The sequence below is a fragment of the Tachypleus tridentatus genome, chromosome 8, assembly GCF_004210375.1.
Source record: "Tachypleus tridentatus isolate NWPU-2018 chromosome 8, ASM421037v1, whole genome shotgun sequence".
In the NCBI taxonomy this organism is placed as follows: domain Eukaryota; kingdom Metazoa; phylum Arthropoda; class Merostomata; order Xiphosura; family Limulidae; genus Tachypleus; species Tachypleus tridentatus.
In genome coordinates, this window is record NC_134832.1 from 32,411,912 (window position 1) to 32,437,850 (window position 25,939).

At 30.9% G+C, this 25,939-nt stretch overlaps 1 protein-coding gene across 11 annotated transcripts; it reads left to right on the forward strand.

Moving 5' to 3' along the window:
* The first annotated feature begins 71 nt into the window (after window positions 1–71).
* LOC143222111 (leukocyte receptor cluster member 1 homolog) lies at window positions 72–25,939 on the forward strand. 11 transcript variants are annotated; one of them, XM_076448080.1, is made up of 10 exons: window positions 72–198; window positions 6,753–6,842; window positions 8,077–8,139; window positions 11,017–11,116; window positions 11,841–11,948; window positions 12,689–12,794; window positions 18,544–18,610; window positions 22,132–22,249; window positions 25,017–25,061; window positions 25,391–25,530. In XM_076448080.1, exons 3-9 carry the CDS (start codon window positions 8,117–8,119, stop codon window positions 25,056–25,058), a joined length of 564 nt encoding a protein of 187 aa, XP_076304195.1. In that variant the 5' UTR covers window positions 72–198; window positions 6,753–6,842; window positions 8,077–8,116; the 3' UTR covers window positions 25,059–25,061; window positions 25,391–25,530. The 11 variants fall into 11 exon arrangements, with proteins under 11 accessions (XP_076304195.1, XP_076304194.1, XP_076304193.1 ...); XM_076448079.1 differs by having other exon boundaries at window positions 25,353–25,473; XM_076448071.1 differs by lacking the exons at window positions 72–198; window positions 25,017–25,061 and adding exons at window positions 284–368; window positions 2,563–2,617 and having other exon boundaries at window positions 25,391–25,939.

Here is a 25,939-nt window from a genome sequence, read left to right on the forward strand (position 1 = left end):
TGATGCGTATAAATATTATGGCAAGGTATTATTGAAAGCAGGTCTGAGTAACTTAACTCAAAGGAAAACTTGTGATATGTAACAAACTTATTTTCTTAATTTACCTATTTTTAGTTTTATAATATATTATGTTTTGTTGAGTTTACTAACCATCGTTAGGTGGATATTTTAGGGTTGAGCGAGTGACGTTCATCAGACGTAAGTATAATCAGAAACAGTCATTTGAATAAAAGGCAATAAAGGATAGATTATGAATTAATACGAATAAATAAAAGTTATATTATGTTTTTTGTAAAGTTGCGGGCAAACTCTGTTGGTTGGGTAGTAAATTATTATGTGACATAAAATTTACAAATTAGGCTATAACAGTAAGAATAAGAGATTCGTGGGTTTTACAGTAGTTTACATACATTTAGTTCTAGAACTTACGAGGATCATATTAACAAAGATATTAGTTTAGAAAATTGTTTTTGAGTTCGTTTTTTTGTTTTTTTTTTCGAAAGATTAAAATTTACACTTGCTCTAACTAAAAGTTGTTTGTTTTTTTGCGAAATTATGACCTTTTTAATTTTGTCTGAATCAGTACAATTTTGAACCTTTAACACAGTTTAATTTAATCATACGTGTATTATTATTATTATTATTCATGTGTTGCTGTTAGTGTTACTTTTAGTTTTATATCTTCAGTTTGAAAACTGTGTCACTGAATTACTTTTGTCGCAAATCATTAACTGTAATCTTACAGTTACAAAATAATTTTGAGATCCATATAATGATTTAAAGTTTTGATATTTTACTTGAGATAATGTGTGACACATGGACAACAAATCTTCAAGGTTTCCCTTTTATATGTACTCTTGAGTAAAGTAAAAATTTAAATCTATATTTTTTAAGGGGAGGTAAAAAGATGAATACCCTTAAACCACCACTATTAATGCAACCCATCCTTTAAGAAAAACTCCCTACTAAAGCAAAGCTCGTGTTTCCTAAAACTTAAACTTGTATTTGTTTGCTCTGTTATCTTCAGAATTATTAGAATATGGCTGTTTTTGTGTTTTTTTTTGTTTGTTTTTTTTAGTTATAAGGTAAGTAATAGTTGGTAGGCTGAAACTAACTTGATTGATTTCTGGCCTTAGTTTATGAATGAGACTGTGTTTATTATTAGCCCTTGTTAAGACTGTAAAAGGTTTAATGGATGACTTTGTCGTGCTAACCTATGGTGTGATCTAATTATGTCCTTGGCATTTTGAATTTTACACATTCTATCTTTTGTGTGAGGGGTTTTCTTATCAAAGAGGCTCTTCATGGCCATATGGTTAAGGTGCTCAACTTGCAATCTGGGGGTTACAGTAAATTGAATCAGTCAGTCATTCCATTTTGGCCCAGCATGGCCAGGTAGTTAAGGCACTCAAGTTGTAATCCGAGGGCCGTGGGTTTGAATCCCTATCACACCAAACATGCTCACCCTTTCAGCTGTGGGGGCATTATAATGTGACAGTCAATTCCACTATTTATTGGTAAAAGAGTAGCCCAAGAATTGGCAGTGGGTGATGATGACAAGCTTCCTTTACTGTAGTCTTATACTGCTAAGTTAGGAATGGTTAATGCAGAGTGCCCTCGTGTAGATTTGAGTGAAATTTAAAAGAAACCAAGCTTATCATGGAAGTAGTATAACCTTGCATGTAATAAGTACAAATAACTACATTTGATGTTTATGAAGATGTACAACCTTCACACAGAAAACATTCAGAATGGTTGGTGTGAGTTTTAACACTTATTGATAACAGAGAACAATGTTTCCACCTTCCTAGGTCATCTTCAAGTTAACAAACAGAATTTGCAACTGACCATTGCCTGACACGTGTATTAGGGATGAGAGTATAAATGGATAAGGGATTGTAGGGTGTGTTGCAGTTAGATTTTAGGTTATTAATTAGTGTAGGTATAAAGGTGTTCCTTTATATTAGATCAGTTTTGGTTTTAGTTGCTGTATCAATAGGACTTCTTGGATTTTGTATTTGTCGTCATCAAGAAAACATCCAGGTTTAAAAATTGATCACAATTGTGTGTATGGATATACTACATGAAGTTGGATGCTTAGTTATTTTTTAGGAAAGAATACTTTCTAAGATATAAAAAGATTATATGTACTGGACATTTATCTATGTCAGAAACTTGCTAGATTTTTTTTAATTCCATCGATTAAAATCAATCAGATAAATAGGAAATATTATCTTTAGAATATAGGATGTTGGCCTAAACAAAATGCCACTACAGTTTGGGTCAGACAAAAACAATTTATTAAATGTAGTAATGCAAATAAAAACTTTCAAACAACTAGAATTCAAATTTTATCACTTGTGAAAGACAATTACTGAATTAGTAAACCTGTGTCTGGCCAGGACCAGGTAGAAACATTAATAAATTTTTATAAATATGAAATAAATTAGGACAAATGACTAGAAGAATTAAAAATCTAATTCATCAGAGATTAGCATAGTGTTTACAAATTAAACCAGTTCTCAATATCAAGAACAATAATTAGTAATAATTTTTTTCTAGCTACGTCTCCTGAAATTATCTGTTTTCCAGTGCCAAAGAAACTTGTTATTTAATGGTTAGATGATGTTGCTATCTTATTACAATAAATTTGTATAATTTTTCACATTTATATCTGTATGCATTTATATATGCTAAGGAAACTTTGTGTCAGTTTCATAGAACATACATACTGAATATTAGTTTTTGCTCTGTATAGAAAGTTAGGCTTTAATATTACTCAAAATTCATTATTGAACCAAACGACAATAATAAAGTTTCTCAAGTTTGTAACATTTTATCTATTATCACGATTTCCTGTGAATCGTGTTCTTCCTTACTACATGACTAGTCTTCACATCCATATTTGGTTTTTGTTCCCTCTCCAAATATTCAGGTTCATCCTGATCAATTAGCCTCACAATTAATTAACAGGATCAGCATGCCTTACTCTTATGAGCTTTGGTGACTTCATTCTTGTAGTGGATTGTCTTTCATGCTCTGACAAAAGTCATGTGACAAAGCAGTTTAGATCCCCTCATTTTGGTGGCTTTGCAATCTGTAGGGTTTTTTATATGTAATATATGTGCCACAACTGTCAATCCCAAATTACCCCTCTTTTAGTCCCCAGTACCTTGTCCTTTGGCTCTGGAGCTCAGTGCCTTCAGCCAGGATTAGTTCCATCAATTCATTTATGTTTATCTCTGTATCCACTTACTTCACCAAGTGGTCTCTCTTATTCATACCACTCTGTGTCGAGTTCTTTTGACCACTCCCTATTGGCCTGCTGAACCAGTGTTTCTATGATTACATCAACTGCAGCTTTTCCCTCCAGTATCCCTTCCTTGTCTTCTTCCCTTATTCATCAGCCTCAGTTACTGGTTCTACCTCCTACCATTCAAGTCCTTTGTCTTCATGTCTGGTTTTTATGAAGTCCCTGGTGAGAAGATCGAGTTTCTCCCATTGAGTAGCTTTCCCGTTGGCTCATTCCACATCAATTTTTTTCAATGGTGGCATACCAGCACACATGGAAGATGTTCCACAGTTAGTCTGCTACTAAGGGATTTCCTGCTGACCTACTAGTATACTGGTCTTTCTCACATGGCTTTTCAATCAGGAGTCATTAGTCTCTTGGATCTTGGATTATTGGGCTGTTTTTCCCATTACTTTTTTTTTCAAATACCATTGAATTTTTGCTTCCTCTGTCCTACCATGTTAATGCATTCTTTCTGGATTCATTGTCCTCCCAGACTGGAATATTAATGCGCTTCTCCATTCTATCAATTTGCCTCTGTTTAAACCTATTTCCTCATGCTTCATGTTTTACATTTCCTTTAAAACATATTTCCTTCTCCTCTTAACCTGTTGAAGGTCTCATTTATTCACCATTAATGTTTTATATATGCTTACCACTACACCTGTCTTCTCTATTATCTGCATTGTTCCTTCCTCTCAAAGACCTCAGCAGCTAAGGGAGGGTAACTCCTTTTTGCCTATTTCTGTTCCTCATCTTTACTCTCATTCTGATCAAGATACACTTCTGTGTTTAGTCTGCACCCTTTGTTGCTATGTTGCTCACACAGCTTCTTTTCATGATACCTGTTGCCAATTTTTTTTATTTCTTGGCAGTATTCCTCTGCTTATGATCAGTCCCCTTCCATCATCACCAGTTGGGTTTGACAATTCATGTGGCTTGTTCATCCTTGTCTTCTTTTTAACAAAATTTGTCCAAGGTGTCTTCCCATCAAATTCAACACATCACCTTTTCTTTCACAACTTTGTCTCCATTGGCCATTGGAGGAACCACACAATCAGGCATGTAGACCACACCTAATGTGTTTATTTACACCATATCACAGTTTTTCTTTGTCAGGTTTTCATCTTCCACCTGTGGCCATTCTTTAAGATTTGGTGCAACCTTGACTGGGTAAGTCTACATTAATACATTTTTTTTCAGGTTTGGTGCCTTTGCTTCATTTATTCTTTATAAGGATCCTGCTCTGTGATGAGTTGTGCCTGACCAGTTATTCTTCAATCAGAAAGTTGCACTGTACAGCCATGTTGACTTGCACATTAACACCAGTGGCTTTGCAATGCTCACCAATGAGATGGGTTGTTCCACAAGATCTCTTGTCAGTGAATAACCTCACAATGCAATTGCTTCATAAATTTACCCCTTCTGGACCATACCACCCATGGACTGCATGGGTAATGTAAAAGGGGATATTTGCTCATCCCTACCATTCTTGTGTGGTCACATTCCTTTGGACTATGCACTGCAACGTGTTCTCACTCTCCTTTCTTCTGGTGTAGTATAGGAGTTCTTACTACTTTCCAGTTCCGAGCCACGAGTAGTCAACACAAAGATGGCTATAACCATTCATTTCAGTGTAGGAAAGTGGTGTTCTGTAGCTATAGATGAGGTGATTACTCCACTATATATTATATAGTCACTGAGGAGTGAGATGTGTCAAATTGCAGTTTACTCTTTCAGTTGGAATCCCTCATCCTACCCCTACATGAATGTTTATACCCCAGGGCTGGGTTTTGGATTTAGAGTAAAACCAATTAATATCAGTCCTCATACAAATTTATTATTGTCTAAATTTCTCCCTTAATTATACTCCTTCTGTGCTGTGGGTCAAAGGGGAGGTAAGAAGAATTCTGGTTCTGTCTTTCTTGCTGTTCCCCATGCATCTTATTTTGAGGATGTTATTGCTTTTTGGATGGTTCTGATTGGTTTTTCTTTTGAGGGAGTAGATTTCTGTGTGATAGACATCCTTATGATACTGAATGTAGGGTCGTGTTCTGGTGTCAGAGTAGCTCTAGATTCTCTTCAGTCTCTTAAACAAGAGGTGAAGATGGTGTGATCTTCATTCTACCCTCTACATGGATATCGGTTCCTAGCAGCATGGAATTTGGATGTAGTTGACTTACCAAATAAACCATAGCCTTTCTGTGTCTAAGGGCACATCTATTGATTTACCCACTTTCATACTTTGTGGGATTGAGTTACATGGTTGGGATCACTATTCTGCCTCAGTTCTCTCCCACTTGGATCTTATCCTCTCTTTTTCCTCTCTTGTCTACTACACACTTTCCAGATAGACAAAGAGTATATCTGGACAGAAGTGGTGCAGTTTCACTCATCGTATTTTTTAATCTGGCTCTCTCATTTCAAGCGATATCCTTCAAATGCTTTTGTTGGAATACTTCTGTCATACCTTTGCACTGATCCTTCCACTTGATCAATATGAGATTCGAGCTAATCTTGTGAGAGCAGAGGAGTACCATATTGGAAGTTATAATTTTTCATTACTGATTTTTTTTTTTCAGTAAGTACTTTCCTCTTCTCGCAATTCTCACTCTTCTTTCCTCTGGTGCTTATATCTCCTGCCAGACTTAAAAGTGATAGTTCAGTGGAGGCTTATAGAGGAAATCATATGCATTACATGAGTATGTCATGCTCCTATTAGTGGAGAAGTGACACATGATTATTTGCATTAGAAACATATTGGAAAATTATAACTTTTGGACTACCTGTTAACGAGTATTTGAAAGATCATTATTAGTTGCTGAATATTTAATTGCTGTGTTTAGAATAATAGCAACTAAAGATATTCTTAAAGCAGCTAGGTTTATTTTTAAATTTGAAAAACCTTAAAACTGTTTAACTTGTTATGTATGCCCTACGTTTGCTATTTTCCAATTTTTTTATTGTCGAGATTATCTTATAATTTTGTTTGTCCTCAGCTTCTCAAATTTTTAGACTCCAAAAACTGATTGTATGTTCTATATAATTATATGTATAATTTGCTAAAAGTGGGTAATTACATAACCTGGTACTCATAAAAGTAATTTAAACATTAGTTAAGCATACTAAACACAAATGTTATATAACAACTAGAAAAGCTAGAAACTATTTGTTTATTATTTATTATCTTTTATTTATTTTCATAGCTTATTTATATATTTTATAATTACAGTACAGATGCAAAATTATGAATGTTAATTTTTCGAGGTCAGGTGTCTTAAATTTATCAAAATGTTTGATATTCTCAGGTAAAATTGAGGGATATGGACAATGTCTCATCAGGTTTTGGAAAAAACAAAAGACAATGTCTGACTGAAATATTTGCTTATATAGTCTACCCTTTTATTTATTTTTTATTACTTTTTGTTGAAATATCTTAAGTTCGTTTTTGCAATTTTAGGTTTGTTTGTTTGTTTCAAAGGGAGAACGAAATTATTCTCAAGAAAATTACTTCGAAAGAGTGTTTGTTTCAAAGTGAGAATCTAATTAGGTAGGTAGTTTGGTAATTATAACTTGTATTTTTCAAGATGAGAAATTACACATTTTTGCAAATAAATTTGGCACTTTTTTGCATAAAATTAGCATCTCATTAGAAAGAAGTGGTTCTATTTCAGTAAATCAGTTGTCAAAGACATTTTTCAGTCAAATGCAGGAGGTTATTTTTTGTAACACAAAGTTAAAGAAATAAAGCAATAAAAAATGTCTAATGTATTTCTGTAATTCTTTGCTCTAGTAAAACATTGTCTGGTTAAGACTTTGTCCAGTGAAATATTTTCCTAGATCCAAAACTGAAAATCAACCATGACACAATATGATAAGAATAATATAAACAGAATTTGATTAAATCAGAGTTCACCAGCATAAGATACTCGTACAATGGTTTATTATCTAAAAAAAAATATTATTGTACAAGATGAACTGCAACACAAAAATGATGTTTTAAATTTATGACTGGCTTTTCAAGTAACCTGATTATCACACAGTATTTCCGGTGTTTTCAGTATTGCAAATTTATGATGAATAAATTATTGACTTATGAATTGGTTAGATAAAGAAGCAGCCACACCTGTAGAGCTCTGACTGTGTGTGAACTTAGTGTCATCCATAGCATGTCCTTTTCATATAGTATATAACAGGCAATCTGCCAGTTAATATTTCTAAATTTACTTCTTTGCATAAAGGTATGAAAATTCTAAGTTATAAAAGTTATAAATATCAGCATTTATGACTTGTTACTGAATAATAATATTGAAAGAAAAAAAGATTCATTTGAGTAAGAAATAAAATATGGTTAAGTACATATTACAACATGTATTATACATCATGTTGTACAATGAAAGTATGAATATATCCCAACATAAGTAACTCTTAATATGGTTTTTGTTATCACTGTAAAATTGACCAAGAAATACATTTAATTTAAATTATATATATATATATATATATCTTTATTTTTGCATAATTTATCATAGCCTTGTTTATTTATGTAACTGTTGAGCCTGTTAAAGGTATCACTCAAGACATCAATGTTTTCAAATTCTTAATTGGAATATTTTTTATCAGCACAACTTAATTATATGGTAAAAAGTTACAATCGATTTTTAAATTGTTATTCATCATCTCAGTAGTTTGCAAAATGTTTAAATTTGTTAAATTTGCCAAATTGAAGTGTGTCCATGGAATAAGTTATGTTTTTTATTTATTTATCATCCTACAACTACCAGCAAGCACAGCACTGGGAAAGATTAACTCTATCCAGCTACCATGAATATTTTGCCAAAGAAAAGGTAAATTATATTTTCTTGGAAGCATTAAAAAGATTAGTCAAAGTTATAGTAAAATACAAGTTCTTTTATGTGACATATAGTGTCAATTTTAGGTTTGGAGGATTGGTTTAAAATTTAATTATAAATTAAGTATTTATCAAGTATTATCCAGATAATCCCTCATAATAATTCAATAGTACTAAGATATTTATTTTGTTTTTACCAATTGTTTGACACAGCCCAGTTGGTTTGTGCCAAAAAATACCAATCAACCAACCAATATATTTGGCTGACTTCTCTTTTTAACCCTATTGCCACTGCTTTTCCTGTGGTCAGGGTCAAAGGGTATGGCATAAAGTTTGTAGACTTGTATTCAAAGTTTTATTGAAGTTCTTGTTATGAATCTATGTCAATAATTTTGTGATCAAATTGTAGGCTATAATTCAAATTTTGGTATTATATATTACTTAATATCTTAATTTAAAACTAAATATTAGAACAACATTTCTAAGTATCTATTTTCGTGTGTCACGTGGTATGTTGAATGTAGCAGTGGCTCAAATTTGGTGTTTGTGATGTTCAGCAACAAAGTCTGTAATTTCTCACAAATTAGATCCTCAAGTTACTGATATTGACAAGCTAGAATATGAAATAAGAACCTCCTAGCTTTTCTATTTACCGAGATATTGGTATATTTAGAAAATCAAACAGTGGCTCACCCACTTCTTCCATATTTGGATATATTTGTTTACATTCACCTGCTTCCCTTTGCCATGTTTTAATAACCCATTAAAAGCTTTCAATTACTCCCACCTGGTTTTCTCAGCCTGTTTAAGGTGTCTATTTCCCAAGATGAATTTTTTTGTTTACATCACAATCTCAGAAAAAAGGTGCAATAGAAATGGCATTTGAAAAACAATATTTTTTTAGGTCAAAATAAAGCTCAGTTAGTAAGCCTGATAAATTACATTGGAATTCTGTGAAACTGATAAAGTAATTTATAATTTTTTGTTATTTCAATATGCATATATAAAAATCCTAAAGAGTTATTTTCCATGTGTGAACTTTTGCAAGGCTTAGCAGGCAAGGTATAGCAAGCAAATACAAACTTCTTTACAACATTAAGTAGTAGAGATCATTGTATTCTGTATTTATTTATTTACTTTTCTCTGTTTTAAGAAAACTAAAATTTAAAGTTTAGTTGTAATGGATTATAATTGAAATGACTATTTTACAAAATATTGGTCTGCTGAAACAAAACCAGGACAGATCAGTTTGTAAATGCCATTATTATGCTATTGCATATGGTTACATGAGATGCACATGCACTATGATTGCAAGTGGTATAATGTAAGTAAATGTATAATGTTATGAGACTCAAGATATTTAGAATAAACATTTGTGGTTTCATGTTACAGTTTGTAGTTGTTCTAGAACAAAAAAAAGTGTAACATAAATTTTGTTTCCTAATTTTTTGTGGTGATTATGAGATGAGTAAATTTGGCCAAACCTGTACAGATGTAAGATAGACAAAACAATTGATAAAATATAAAGTTTTCTTAAAAAAACATTTGATATTTATCTGGATTTTATCAGGAGGTAAAAGAGATTTCTTAAATGTATTTTTAATCTCAAACTCAAAATTACTTTGCATGTTGAATTGTCAACATTCAAAAAGAAAAAAAATGTAGGTGCAAATATTTAATTAAAAATTCTTAAACTTAATTTTAAAAATTGATGTTTTGTATGTAAAACCCTTATGTTTAATTATAATTTGCTGAACTCTGCAAAGATACTTGTATTAAATGTTTTAGTATGAAAACTATAACAGCATATAATGGTTACGAGGCTGATTATGAGACTGGAGCTGATTTTCTTTTATACAGATTCTGTGCATAACAATATCCATACTGAAAAAAATTAAAAAAGACAAAACAGTCAAAGTTTTGACCAACTTGCTCTAATTTGCAAAACCAAACCAAATGCATCTTGGTGATTTAAAAAAGTGTTTTTTGACCTATCAATACCTGAGCTTCAAAAACAAGAAATAAAAATATTTGTTACACTTAATTTTAGTTTTATTAACATATATTATATGGAACACTCTTGGGGACCCTGCAGAAGTACACCAATATGTATTGGTGGATTAGCATGTCCAAGTTTGTTGTAATGGAGCATGTTTCACTTTGCAGTTTATGTAATTGGTGAATGTAATGCTAGCTCCCAGAGATTGTGTATGTAATATATTTTTATATTTAATTCTACTTGACTGGATGCCTAGACAGAACTTTAAACCCAAACAAGACATTGTGTGGATGATAATACTTAGTAAATTAAAATTAATTCTACATAATTCATTTGTTATCCCATTGACAATCTTCTGACATTTGCAATGAGAGAAAGATGCTGTTGTCCATGGTAAAATCATTAGGTCCATGTAAGAATCTATTTCCCAAACAAATTCTTCAATGTGCATTATGTATGTGTGTGCAACTACTCTGCAATCTTTGTGCTGAATACAATCTCCTGCATGAGTGTCCATATGATTAACACTTGTGAAATATTTTGATATTTATCTTGGAGAGTTTAGTGAATTAGTGTTGCAAATATCATTTAATGTCTTCATTGGTGTGTTGTTATACATTTTGCATATTACACTGATGTGCTTATTTGATCTTTAACATTCTTTTAAATGTTATAGATAGATATCTAATGTATACATGCTTAGTCTGCTGGGTGAGATAACACAAGATTCATCAAATTAAACATTCAGATAAATAAACTGAAATATGGTTTTAAGAAACATTAAAACTCTCTGACTATTTATCTTTCTACTTACTTCATCTTATATAGTTACAAATTGGTCCTGATTAGGATTTACCCATATCTTATTAATAGATGGCACGTTCGTACTAAAGACAACATTGCACGAGTAAGAAGAGATGAAGCTGATGCTCGTAGAAAGAATGAAGAACAAAAGAGAAGATCACAGATAGCTGTATGTAAACCATATTTTTAGTGTACTACCAGTGTACAGTTGTTTTATTTTCTGGGTTTAAACAGCTTTATTCACAAGATTTTTCAAAATCATCTTATTCAGTACTGTTCATCAAAGTTACACTTTAAAAACAGTATTTCTGTTATTAACCAAATACAAGCTGTGTAATTCTTCTGTACTGTTATTAGAATGAAGTAGTTATTTAACATGTTCAGAATGTGTTTTCTCTCTATCTTGAGAAAAGCAATGAAGTTTTTGCATTTATTAATATATAGGATGAAACAAAATATAAGAACCACCATTATGTTTTCTCATCCCACTTCTGCTATGATTTTTCTATGTCATGTTTATGTTTTCCTTACCATCTATATTTCACTTGTTAAAATAATTGATTAGGAGGACAATAGCCTTGCAAGAACCTGTGGTAGAGATCCTCTCATCATATCAATCATACCTTTTTCTTTTTCTCTCCATAGACTAATAAAAATAATTTCAAGGACATCTCTACAAACTGGGTTTTGATACCCATGTCGGATGGAACACAGACAGACCATTGTGTATCTTTATGCTTCAATACAAACAAATAAACCTAAAAGCTGATTTAAAGGTATATAAGAGATCATAAACAACTATTTAGTCTGTATCACTTAGTATCAGTACTTGTGTTAAAACTGTTTTACAAACACTGTTGTAAGAAATATTTTTCCTCTTTCCTGTTGGATAGGAACAAGAAGTAAGGATTAACTTACTACGAAAGAGAGCTAGAGATGTTTCAAGTGATGACATTCAAGGAAAACATGTCAACTTCTTTAAAGAAATTGAAGATGGTGAGGTAAGTATTGATAATGAAGTCATACTGGATTCTAAAAAAACAGCATCTTTACTTGTTGTTTCAATTTATAAGGTCAATTTTCTTTAACCTTATGTCTTCTCAGAGTGTGAAATCTAAATACCTAGAAACTGGAAAAACAAAAATACCAGATCAAGTAATGTGAAACTTGGCACAAATTTTCTATATTTATGTAGAAAAAAAATCACTTAAGTTTATATTTGTATCACTTTCTAGCTTGTGAATTTTATAGAAGCTTATTGTAAAACATTGTTTCTGTAGAAAATACTAAAAATACTTCTTTTCCTCTTAGACTTGAAAAAGTATCATATTCCTCCCCCAATAAAACTACAAATTTTGTTACTGGTTTATACAATGTAAGAAAAACAACATGCTTCTATTGGATAATATGTTATTTTGCTCTGTTGTACTTGTCATTAAGTGCAGTTGAAATCATTATGTGCCTTGTATTTTTAATAAATAAAAGTTGAAGTATTTTTATTGACTGTGAAAAATTTCCAACAATTGCTGTAAACTGCTAAGTTTAGATTTACGTGCAAAATCCTTGGCCTGAGTTAAAGTAAATAGATAAATATTATTTTCACACTTTACTGTGATGTTGATTCCACCTGTTTATGTGATACTGTTACGTTAAACACAGAGTTCTTCTTTCATCTGTTCTTCTCTATATTGCCACTATAAATGTGTCTTTTTAAATCGAGAGACTACTCTTTACATTTCAGTACCGTGGAGGAACTAACAAGGACCACGAAGATGAAAAAAAGAAGAAAGAAGAAGATTTTGAAAAGAGGATTGGCCTATTAAATTATCTTCAGGATAGTGTTTCAGGTTTGGTACTTCATCTGTTGTCTTATCAGTTATATGTTTATGATTCTGTGCACATATAACAGCTGGCAATAAAGGTAACATTTGTTTACTGTTGAATCTCTGTAATTTGTAGCCTTTTTGTGATTAACTTGCATTTTAATGTTAACTATCCAAGTCTTATAAAAAGAAAAGAGAAAAAATTATTATAAATTTCTGTAGTAGATTGAAAGTGACCAATTCAGAACAACATTTTTGTGCAATGTGAATTTATATTACTTAAGGATTCTTTCAGCTTAATAACTATTAGAATATTGTTATGACACAAATCAATTTATCTGATGAACTAACTGTCCAGCAATTGAATTTAACAATATTCTAGTGACTTGTCACTTATTAGTCTCCCACCTTCTGCTCTGCTGTATTATTTGAATATCTTATTTTCCTCTCTTAACAATATTTTGATTATTTTACCATCATGGGTTGGAACATGTCTTAGGACATGGGTTTAGTTTTTCATTAGCCTCATTTAGCACATTACTTTGCATATTTCTGCTTAGGTTTTTAGTTTTTGGTGTATTTCTATTATTTTCATGTATTTAGTTCTAATTTATTTATATTTTTGTTGGGTTCCTTCTCATTTATAGAAATTTCCAAAGTAGATAAGACTTGATTTTACTGAACAGTATTTGAATGTGTTCTTGAGCATACTTAATCTGACAATATCATGGGCAGTTTGTGTACTGATGTACTTTTAGTTAAAATAATATATTTATTTTAATTACCAGAAAATACTGTTTTAATGTATTTTAATACAGAATACACTCCATGATGATGAGAAACCTGCTTGAAGTAAAAATGTATTCATGAGATAGCTGGCATGGGTATTAAAACTTTAATTAAAGTAAAGTAAAGAACTATGTTTTGACCTTCTTAGGTAATTTTCAGGTTAAGAAAGAGTTTGCAACTGACCGTTGCCAGGCACGTGTCTTAAGGATGAGAATGTAAACAGGCACGAGTTCCATGACTTCTATATCAAAGAAACAAGCAGAAAAATAGAAACCAGATTCAGACAACACAAGAAAACACCTTCACATGTTTTTGAACAATGCAAACCAAATAATTACAATACAACCATAGAAAACAGCGACCTACTAAGCAGAGCAACAAATTCAAACAAATGCAAAATCAAAGTAGTCTTACTTATACAGGAACTCAAATCAAAATTAAACCAATACAAAGGGACACCTTTATACCTATATTAATTGATAATTTAATATCTAACTGCAATGCCCCCTACAATCGTGTACCCATTTACACTCACATCCCTAACACATTTGCTTAGCAATGATCAGTTGCAAATTTTCTTTGTTAACCTGAAGATGATATACAAAGATCAAAACATTGTTCTATACTTTTATTTTAATCAAAGTTTTAGTACCCATACCAGCCTTCTTATGAATACAGAATACAACGTTGAAAAGAAATTCTTGCTTGTTACTTCGATAAATATTTCTCTAACTTGGTGTTTGAAACATTTAAAGTAATTTTATGCCATTAGCTAGCTAATACTTTATCTAGCAGGTAGTACTAATGTATTTACTTTGAATATTAGCTTGAAAGGGCTGTGAAAAAGATGATGAGAACATAAAGTTTGTTGAGTTTGCACTGCTGATTTTTTATTCCAAAAAATAATTAAATAATCTTGAAATTAATGAAGGAAACAGAAATTATTGTAAATCAATGTAATAGAAGGTTTTATGAATTATGAAAATTAGAATATCGTATAAAGAAAGCTTTGTAAATCAAAATATATCATTCACAAATAATGTATATCTTAAAAACACTGAAAAGATGTCACTCTATGTATAGACACTTTTAAATGGTTAAAAAATTACTTCAAAAATAAAGTAATTATAAATAATCTTTTTGTGAACAATTCTACCTCCCGCTAGTACAGCGGTAAGTCTACTTTTACAATGCTAAAATCATGGGTTCAATTCCACTCGGTGGGCTAAGCAGTTAGCCCAATGTGGCTTTGCTATAAGAAAACACAGTGAACAATTTAAATTGATGGCATAAGCACTTTTTTCAATTATCTCACTAATATCAACACGTGTTCTCTTCTAGAGTATTATTGGCATGTTGAAAAGTTAAGCTTAATTTTTGAAAATTAGGTAGTATTAATAGTATAATTTGTGGTAATTTGGGTTAAATAACAAAAGAATAACTAGATTTAGTAAGATTCAGAAGGTTGTTGCATGACCTTTGGTTTAGAATGTTTTCATTCATTGATTTACTGTTCACTCAGTGATACCTGAAGAAGAGCATTGCTGGAAATGTTGTATGGACAATAATATATGTATTAATGATATATATCTGTATAGTTAACTTCTTGGTTGTTTGATCTTCAATGTGTTTTTGTTATTTCTTGCAATAACCACTATGCATAATTTCCTACACACTTTTATACTCATATTTGGTATTGAGTACTTATTTCCAGGCTATAAGTTTCAATACATTGGTATATATAATGGTATATAATCATAATGAATGTAGAGATGATAGTTAGAGAGAAGTGTAGACTGTGGGAAATGACAGCATTTTATGAAGAGGTGATTACATCCAGGTGCATGTTTATTTGCTAGGGCTTATTGACACAGCTGAAAAGGGAAGTTTTAAACTAGGAAAAGACAGAGGTGATGGTCAGGAGAAACTTAATACATATAGAATAAGGCAGAAAAAACATTAGTATAGGAAATGAGTATAGAAGAAGTTGTAAGGATAGGCTCAGTTGTTATATGAGGGTTTTGATGACAGGGTATTTAATATTAAAGAGAGAGAAAGAAGGATGGCTTTATATGTAAAATGTGAGTTACGTCTTGTTGAAGTTGAGGGTATCAAAGATAACAGCAAGGAGATTGAATCCATTTAGGTTTCTAATAGTGGATATAAAGGGAAAAGGTTTTAGTTGGAATTTGTTACAGACCACTAAATGATACTGATGAAATTATTAAGAAACTTTACAATGAGATTAAAATTTCAGCTGTCAATGAAGTTATAATTGTGGGTGATTTTAATTTAAAACGTGTAGGTTGGAAAATACAAGAGTCAAACCATGAGGGAGAAGTGGGTTTGGAAACTGTTCAAGATGGCTTTCTTCATCAATTAGCCGAGGATTCTGCTAATACTATTTTAGATTTATTGTTAACTTCAAACATAAAAATGATCAAAAGGTGGAATTTGAGGAACATCTCAGTGCAAATGATTGTTGCTTTATGAGGTACAATGTTTTGTTGCATATGGAGATAAGGAATAATGATGTTTTGCTTTTAAGTTTTACAAATGCAAATTTTGAAGGAATAACACAAGAATTTTCTGTTGTCAACTGGGCAGTTGTGTTACTTTGAGATAATGATCATGTTCGAAAACGTTTAAAGATAAGTTTTTAATATTCAAGGTAAGCATATTCCTTACAGAAAGAAAAGTATAGCTGCAAGTAAAAAACCCAGGTCTGCTCACAGACAGTGTAAGAGATAAAATTATAGAAAAGCATCACAAATTTAAGAAACTTATGACTGGCATGACAGATGTAAAAGATTATGGAATACCAAGAAAGTTGGGGAAAATGGAAATTTGAACATCAGATACAGTGTATGAGAAAAGATTGACTTAAAATGTAAAAATTAACAGTAAAGGTTTTGTTAAATACACTAAGGTAAACAAAATCTTAAGATGGAGGTACGATCTTTGAGGGGTGTTAGAGGAAGGCTAATATCTGATGATTATGTGATGGCTGGGTTAGTAAATTTTGCTTTTTATTCAATTTTTTACTAATGAAGTTTTAAGCAGTATTCCTCATCTTGAACAGTTATAGATTGAAACAAGATCAAACAAGATGACTCGTTAATTTTGAGTTTGTTAAGAAAAAAAATTGGGAAGTTTAAAGAACAACAAGGCTCCTGAACCAGATAATATTTCGCCAAGGGTTTTGAAAGAGGTTAAAGATTGGATATGAGAGCTACTTACTACTATTATATGTAAGCCCTTGAATATTGGGCAGGTGCCAAATGACTAGTTAATTAATGTTATTTGTCTTTTCAATAGAGATGATAAAAATTGTACCTTGTAAGAGATTTAATATTATTTTAATATCTATATTTGTTTCAGTTTAATATATATTTAGAGAGATACATAAATTATGTTGTTAAATGTGTATTGTGCAAGTCTCACCTGCTCTCTAAATTTGTAGAAGATGCTTGAGAGTAAGATTCAACCATATATTATTTGCCAAAGCAGTAGCATATCTTCAAATACTGTTGGGCTAACTAAACTTTCTAGAATTTCATCTAAAGATTATAAATCAAGATGCCAAGAGAAAGTTTTAGAAATATTGTTGGTCTGCTACAGTCAGTGTATGTAAGCCTCGGAAGCTATGATTGTGGAAAACTACAGATATTTGACCAGAAAGTTTATAGATTTCGAACATTAAGAACTGCTCAACTTCAGGAAATTAACTTCAGATGTTAGTATTTCTACGAGGACATAAGGTATCTATCTTTCTCTGTTAAAAGTAAGCTTATAAACCTTGTTAGTCTAAACAAAAATACAGCTAACTAGCAGTCCCATCAATTGAAGTGTATTTGTGTATCAACGTAAAATTAAAATTGCCTGTCATAGATCTGGACTATCAATAAAATATTCAGTTTCAAACCAGATAGAAGACTGAATATTGGTTGTTAGTTTGTAACATTTTTGTATGTAAATAATTGTTTGTGATAACCATTATTATAAGTTGTATTGTGTTTGTTATGTATTAAAATATATTTGTGTTAAGAAAGAAAATTGTATATGTCAGTCCTGTTGGCAAATATCATAAATTTGAAACGTATTGGTATTCAATTAACTTTTACATTCAAATTCATATTTCCAACTATTTGCAATCATAATACATTAACATGTATCATTTAAAGTTGGAGACTCATCTGAGATAAATTATAATACATTACAACCTGTACTTATCTGCCTGTTAGTCTCAGATCAGTCACAAGAAAAGTTTTGGAAAATCTGATGAAAGATGCTTTGCCTGACCTTTTAACAAAGTTTTGAATAATTGGATAGTAAGAGAAAATCTTATCTTACAAATCTTTTGACATGATTTGAAAAGATTACTACTTATGTAGATGAAGTTAAAGGTGTAGATTTAGTGTTTCTGGATCAGTGTCTTAAATGTCTAAGTAGTGTACCATTGTTAGAGGTAGAGCAAATAGGATTTTAGGTTATATCTACAAAAATATTGAATACAAATCTAAAGAGGTTATAATTTCATTGTATAGGTTACTGATTAGGCCACATTTAGAGTATTGTGTTCAGTCTTACCTTAGGAAAGGCATTGAATTGTTGAAAAGGGTTACTAGAATGGTGCCTGGGATACTCTTGAGAGAGATTGTCATATAAAGTGTTGTCATTAAAACTTTTTATCTTTTTTCTTGAAAGAAGATTTAGAGATCTGATTGAAGTGTTTAATATTGTAAAGGTAATTGATAATGTTGATGTATTATATTTACGAAAACTAGGTCTGATTGTAATTTTGTTTAAAAGCTTTGTTTCTTTTTCTTATAAAAAATAGACTATGCACATGCACATACTTTTGCTTCTGGTCTTATTCTAAATAAATATATTGAAAACAGATTTCTTTGGACCTAATTTCTGTATACCATATCTTTGATTTTCGTTTTTTAATATTGTCTAATATTGGTCTGATCTATTGTAGGACAAAACCTTTGGTACCTGGAATCACCAGGAGAAAGAATCAGAAAGAAAGATAGCCAGTCAGTAAGGTAACTTAAGTTTTCTGTTTATGTAATATTTAAGTATTATTCAGTATCAAATGGTGTGAAATTATCTTCCTTGGAAATAACATAAAAATTGAGACATTTCAGGGTCACATAGAGTTCACTCTGCAGTTGTTATATTCCACCAGCTTGTTAATATTTTCATATGTACGAATGTATCATGTAAACTTTGACATCAATTATTTAGTGAAATGTTTTAGCGGAAGTTGATTGGAACTTTTGTCATTAATTATTCGTGAAGTATTTAGTGATAAAAACTCATTTTAAATCTTTTGTTTACAGATGTAAATACAAGTTTGGTATTATTCTGTTGAAAATTGTTTACAATAACTCATACTAATTTTAAATTTCTTTACTGATATAAAATATAAAACATGACATAAAGTTCATACACAATATTTATTTAAACAAATTAAATTTCATCAAATTTGTATTGGTTGATTTTCTTCTTCTGGACAATAAAAATACTTAACCAAAATGCAATCAAACTTAGCACAGTGTTACTGAACAGTATTCGAGCAAGGAAGTATTTGAGTTGCTGAAGTATTTTACTATCATTGCTGTAAACTCGTAAGTTTAGTATGGCTTATCCAATGTCTTTTCATAGAAGAAAATTCCTGTAAATTTCAAACAAATATTATTTTCCACTAACATATTTTAGAAGCACAAAAACATTTAAAAGAAACTATAAAAAATGCCCATATTTGTGGTTTGTTCCCAAGTCTTCTAAACATCCCAATAAACTCTCTTTTTGTCTTTGCAGGAGGTACATCCTTTATGCCACGTCATTCACTTGGCATAGATGTAAATATTTTTAATTTGCTTTGATAAAATTAAAACTGTCTGCAGTTATTTTTATACCTCGGTTTTGTTAGAAGTAATTTATATCACATCGTATGAGATAATAAAAGGGCGTCACTGGTACTTATTCCTGCTACATCATGTGAAGTTAACAGAGACTTGTAATACCGTATTTGCTCAAATATAATGTGCACACTTTCTTCCCTCCAAATACCACCCAAAAAATTGACTATGCATTGTATTTGCACACAATCAATTTTGTTTGGTATTTTACTAGAAGCTACCATAGCAAAACATTAAAGAACCATTAAAGGTTTCAAAAAACATTGCATATCCAGTGTAATGGATCATAATATGTCAGAAGAGGATGAAGCGAAGGTTTAAGGAAGTAACTAAGGTGAATCTGATGGTAGTGGTAGTTTTAGTGATGTTTGTTTGTTTAAAGTTAAGCACAGAGCTACACAATGGGCTGTCTGTGCTCTGCCTACCAAGGGTATCGAAACTCAGTTTTTAGCATTGTAAGTGTGGAGATGTACTGCTGTGCCACTAGGGGGTGCTTAGCAGTGATGAAGATTTACCTAAACATGAATGATTAGATCAGTGTGTTACCACATATAAAAAATTTCTGTGTAAGATTTCAAAATATGTTTAATACCTTTATAGCTGTTTTTGTATTTAGAAACTATTTGATATATTTTGTACAACTAATGTGTAAAACTACAAATGTTTTCAGTTTAACCTTTCAAAATTGGGTGTGCATTATATTCAGGCAAATACTGTAATACGTATTGAAAGCAAGAGAGAAATAGGACTTGGTTATTTGTATTCTCAAAAGATAATCATTTATTGACAAAAAGAAACCTGTGCTTTGAGAAAGGAACAAAAATCTAAAACAAATGTGTCTCCTTTGAGCTGAGCTGAAAAATAAACTTGATCACTTCTACAGTTTTTTGTAAAATTACATTAATGGAATAAAACAATATCAGTTTTAAAATAATTTTGAACAATAATTTGTTGAAGTAAGGTTAAGTTTTGTCTGAACACTGAAAAGATGGCCACTGGTGACATGGTTAATTTCTGGTTAACACAGATAAAAGATTAGTAACTGAAAATATTTCCTTTCTTTATGATTGTTTACACAGAAGTATGAAAATGCTAAGATTTTTCAGAAATAGTGTGTAAAATGTAGCATTAATTATCTTAAAACAAATGTTTTCCAATAACATTACCATTACCATCAGTTAGTGGAGTTCAAATCTCCATCCCACTAAACGTGCTTGTCCTTTCAGTCATGAGGGGCATTATAATGTGATGGTCAATACAACTGTTTATTGATAAAAGAGTAGCCATAGAGTTGGTGGTGGGTGGTGATAACTAGCTGTCTTTCCTCTAGTTTTACACTAGCTTTGCATGAGATTCAAAATGAACAAACAATTAAGGATTTGAATAATCAGAAGGTTTAATGAACATCTACTATACTTATTAAAGGAAAATAGTTCCTTTCTTTATGATTGTTTACACAGAAGTATGAAAATGCTAAGATTTTTCAGAAATAGTGTGTAAAATGTAGCATTAATTATCTTAAAACAAATGTTTTCCAATAACATTACCATTACCATCAGTTAGTGGAGTTCAAATCTCCATCACACTAAACGTGCTTGTCCTTTCAGTCATGAGGGGCATTATAATGTGATGGTCAATACAACTGTTTATTGATAAAAGAGTAGCCATAGAGTTGGTGGTGGGTGGTGATGACTAGCTGTCTTTCCTCTAGTTTTACACTAGCTTTGCGTGAGATTCAAAATGAACAAACAATTAAGGATTTGAATAATCAGAAGGTTTAATGAACATCTACTATACTTATTAAACGTAATAAATGTGACTTGATGATTATAGAGGAAGATGTCTGTAGTTTTCATACAAATAGTTCAACACCAAGATATTTTGGTAATGAAAAGAATATCTAAAGAAATTAAGAAAAACTAATAGATCTGTGGTTTGTTTCTAAGCCTTCTAATCTTGTTAGGTTGTGTTGTTCTGTTATGCAAGATTTACTTTACATTAATATAAATAGTTTATAATATGCTTTTTTCAGTGGAGTTTAAATTTTTCTGTTGCTATGCTAAAAACTTAGCTTTTTTAAAAGTCATTTAGGTCAAAGACTCCGGGATAATAAAAGGACATCAAAGAAAGATTGTAGTAATAAAACCAGTAAAATAGAAGGAAAATCACATTTCAACAATTCTGAAATATTTTGAAGTTAAAAGCTGTTGAAGTATTTGAATTACTATATTTTTACTTAATTTTGAAATTTTTATGCATATGTGTCCTCAATACATAAAATGTGTTCTGTGGTTTATAGTTTGGTTAAAAGTATAAACTTAAATGGTTTGATGAAAATCAATCAGTCTTTCTATGCTTGTTCATATAGATAAAGTATACAGTGCTTGTTTTAAAAACTCTTTATTTGTTTTTCAGGGATCAATGTAACATTAGTTTATATTGTATTAACTTTTTTGATGTCAAAGTTGGCATTAAGAGAAGTGAAATACAAAACATGGTGTTATTGTTAAGGATATTTAGTGCAAAATCCATACTTTTGTCTTTGATTTCTTACTGATAATATTTTGTTTTAAAATCAAACTTTTTTCTCTCTCTCTGTTTGTATTCTATTTATGTCAAATTCAACAATCCTTATTCTGTAGGAATGTAGACGAGAAAGAAAAACAAACCAGTGTTTCACCTGCTGATCCTCTAACAGATGTTCAACAATATCTAAAACAGAAACATTTAAAAGAGAAGACAAAGAAAATGTCAAGAAAGGTGAGTGGATGCAGAAATTTTTTTAAATTTACACTGTGCACTCTATAATTTCTTATGTAATCAAACTGAATGTTTATGTGTTTTGTTTTGGTTTTTTACTTAGGTATCACTATCTAGGTTTCTGGAAATGAAACATTGATGGAAGATCACATTGTATTGAGAATTGTCTGACACTTTAAATTATCTTACAAAGTTTAATTATTAGGTAATTTCAATATAAATTCAAGATTTGCAGTCCTAACATGCATTAAACTTTAATACGTTAGTTGGCATAAGAAAGATGTTTCCAAACAGAATTGTTTCTGTCCAAAATGAAATATTCATTTAGAACTACAATAAGTCGAACATTTTGATGTTTGTGCAATAAAAATTCTACTACAGTACTGAAATATTTGAGGGAATGTATTTAAACATTAAATAGATTTTAGTAAATAGAACACTGTATTCTGAAGACAACTTATGTGGGTGTTAAACCTTTAAAATAAAGTACAGAACAATGTTTTGATCTTCTTAAGTTTACTTTAAGTAGGTTTTCTGTCACCATAAATAAAACACTTTATAGAGTAAAATATAGTTTCTATACATTTTAAAAATACCTGTTTACTTTTTGTATACTACATGGTTAGGCTGAGTTGAGGTAAACCGTGTTTCTGAAACTGACCTCAAACTGGATGAAGTTATTTGTGGAACACTATTGTTTAAAAATCTCTACAAAACAGAGTGATCACAATATTACAGGAATAATTAACTGCAAAACTAATTTGAAATTAGTGTTAAGTTTTATTGTAAGAAGTATTTGTAATGATAAAGAATGAAAATGAATTGAGGTAAGGAAATTAACTTTTTATTTTTACTTGGTCATTTCTATTATTACTTGAAAAACTTGCATATGTATATTAATGTTTGTATTTTAAATCTGCATGTGTTTTTCTAATTTTTAATGCCTCCAAAATGTATCAGTAAATTGTGTATTGGAAGTTTAATCTTATTTCCTTAAATTTTACTGCTCATTTCTTTCTTGTCACTTTTTATATGGAAGTTAACTTTGTTCAGGAAACATGTTTTATATGTTTGTCTTTGATATCAATGAGGCCCAGCATGGCCAGGTGATTAAAGCACTCGACTCGTAATCTGAGGGTTGCAGGCTCAAATCCCCATGACACCAAACATGCTCTCCCTTTCAGCTGTGGGGGTGTTAAAATGTGACTGTCAATCCCACTCTTTGTTGGTAAAAGAGTAGCCCAAGAGTTGGTGGTGGGTGGTGATGACTAGCTGTCTTCCCTCTAGTCTTATATTGCTAAATTAGGGACAGCTAGTGCAGATAGCCCTCAAGTAGCTTTGCGCAAAATTCAAAACAAACTAAACCTAATATTAATGAAAGTAATACAACCTATACAAGTTGTTTGAGCATTCTGTTCTATAAAGTTTGTTTTTTACAGATGTAATCTCTAATGTACATTTTAGGTTGGGCCTTATTATTATTAATAAAAACTTCCAAGATAGAATTAGTTAATTATTGAAGTTTTCATTTTGTTTTAGAAAATCTTTCATAATCACTTGTGTGGAATAATTCAAGATTTTCCAAAGTGTGTGGTGTTAACCCCCCAGGAATGGGTGTGATTGGTCTTTTGAATCATTGGTGTTGAGTTGATGATAAAAACTAAACATTTCAATATATATATATTTATTGATGAATATAATAAGTAATTGCTACAATGCAGATAGCTTTTTAATGTATATCCAAGTATTACATCTCATCACTTAAACACACGCTTTCATTCATTTAAGAAAAAAGAGTGTATAGGTGCACAAGAAGCTACGTATTTATTAAAGGGGGCATGGATAACAAAAATTTGGTAATGCTGAACTAACCCTTTAATATTTCTGTTTCTGCATCACATTTACAAATTTTGATTTTTAACTGATTTTGCATTTTGACATGCAACATTGACATGAAGGGAACACAAGTCCTTCAAAATAAAAATAACTTTTACCAGTTGATTAGTCCCCTGCTAGTATAGTGGTAAGTCCATGGATTTACAATTCTAAAATCAGAGTTTTGATTCTCCTCATTGGACTCAACAGATAGCCTGAAGTGGCTTTGCTATAAGAAAATACACACACACACACACCAGTTGGATACTATGAGAAAATTTTTTTTTTTTGTCCTTGTATATTAGACTTCTATATATGAGTAGATTTGTAGGAGCACCATTTACTTAACCATATATATTCACAGTACGTGGGAAAGAAAACTCATATGAATGTTTGTAGTGGCATTAACATGTTCATCTTAGAGACAACTAATTTTTTGTGAACAAAAAAAAAGTTTTTTTGGAAGGTGTATGCCTTATAACTGTAGTATATAGTGAATAGCTGTCAAAAAATCCCTTCATAAAACATTCAATATAAAACTTGTTCAGTCTTTTTTTTTTTTAACTGTATTTCTTTATCCTTTCAGTTCCCTGTTAGGGAGTGGTACTTCTGTTTCTACATTTTACTATGTAGTTTGAAGAGTTGTCATAGGACAGATAAGAGTTATATTCTGTGTGCAAATGAGCCATTACTTTGTCCAGAATAAATGGGGACAAAATCCTTTCTAATTATCTTGTCTTTTTTTAAAATTTTTCACAATATATTATATTTAGTAAGAATATTTAGAATATAGCTTATCTTCATTTATGCTGTTATATTTAAATTTGATTTCTTACAATAAGAATGTGAAACTACAGTCTCTAGATGAATATTTCTCTCTCCCACTTCAAAGTGTCCTGGTATCAATAAGGATGACCAGGAATGTAAGCACTAGACAGTAAGTGATATTACATCCAGTATTTTATTACCTATAGATACTTGTAGAATAGAAGGAAAAATTTCTTAACCTGACTCATTGTTCAGGAAAAAGTGAGATAATACGAGAGTCGTGGAAGTAATGAACATTGTTTATGTAGTCATTTGAAGTATCTAATAAATAAACATATCTTTTATGAATGTCCATCTTTACGTAGTGGTCAGTAATTTCATTAGCATGTCATGTATTCAAATGTCAGTATACGTGTGGTAATTTTGTTTAGCTATTAATTTATACTGTTTTCTATTATAGTAGTGTCTGTTTCTTGATGGCACTCTGTTATACCTTAGCAGCAGAGCGGTAACACAAGTGGAAAGAAACACAGGAAAGACAAAGAAAGAAATACAAAACACATTCAACGTTCGGGCGTATCATTGGAACAGCTTCGTGCTGAAAGACTACAGAGAGAGAAACAAGAAAGAGAACGAACAGAAACATTGCTGAGAGAGTTGCACAAACCTTCGAGAGAGGAAAGGGAAGATCATTTAGTTAACCCAGAAAATCCTAGGTATTACAATATGCAGTTTCATCCTGAATTAGCAAGACAGCCAAAACATAAACTTTGTACAAGTTCTTCACAGAGGTAAAAAAAAAAAAAAAAAAATCCAGTTTTGTTTTAATTATTGGTTTGTGATGACATGTTTGTAAAAAAAATGCTTCACCATTTAAAGGTCAGCTATTTGTAAACTTTCTAAACTGTTGTTTTTCTCTAAGAAATGAAAGGCTTGATTGAATAAATGTTATCATTTCATGTCCAATTTGTGTACTGATATTTGTAGCTGAACAGTTGTGGTGTTATTATACATTATTAACAAGCAATAAAATATATTATTACTTCA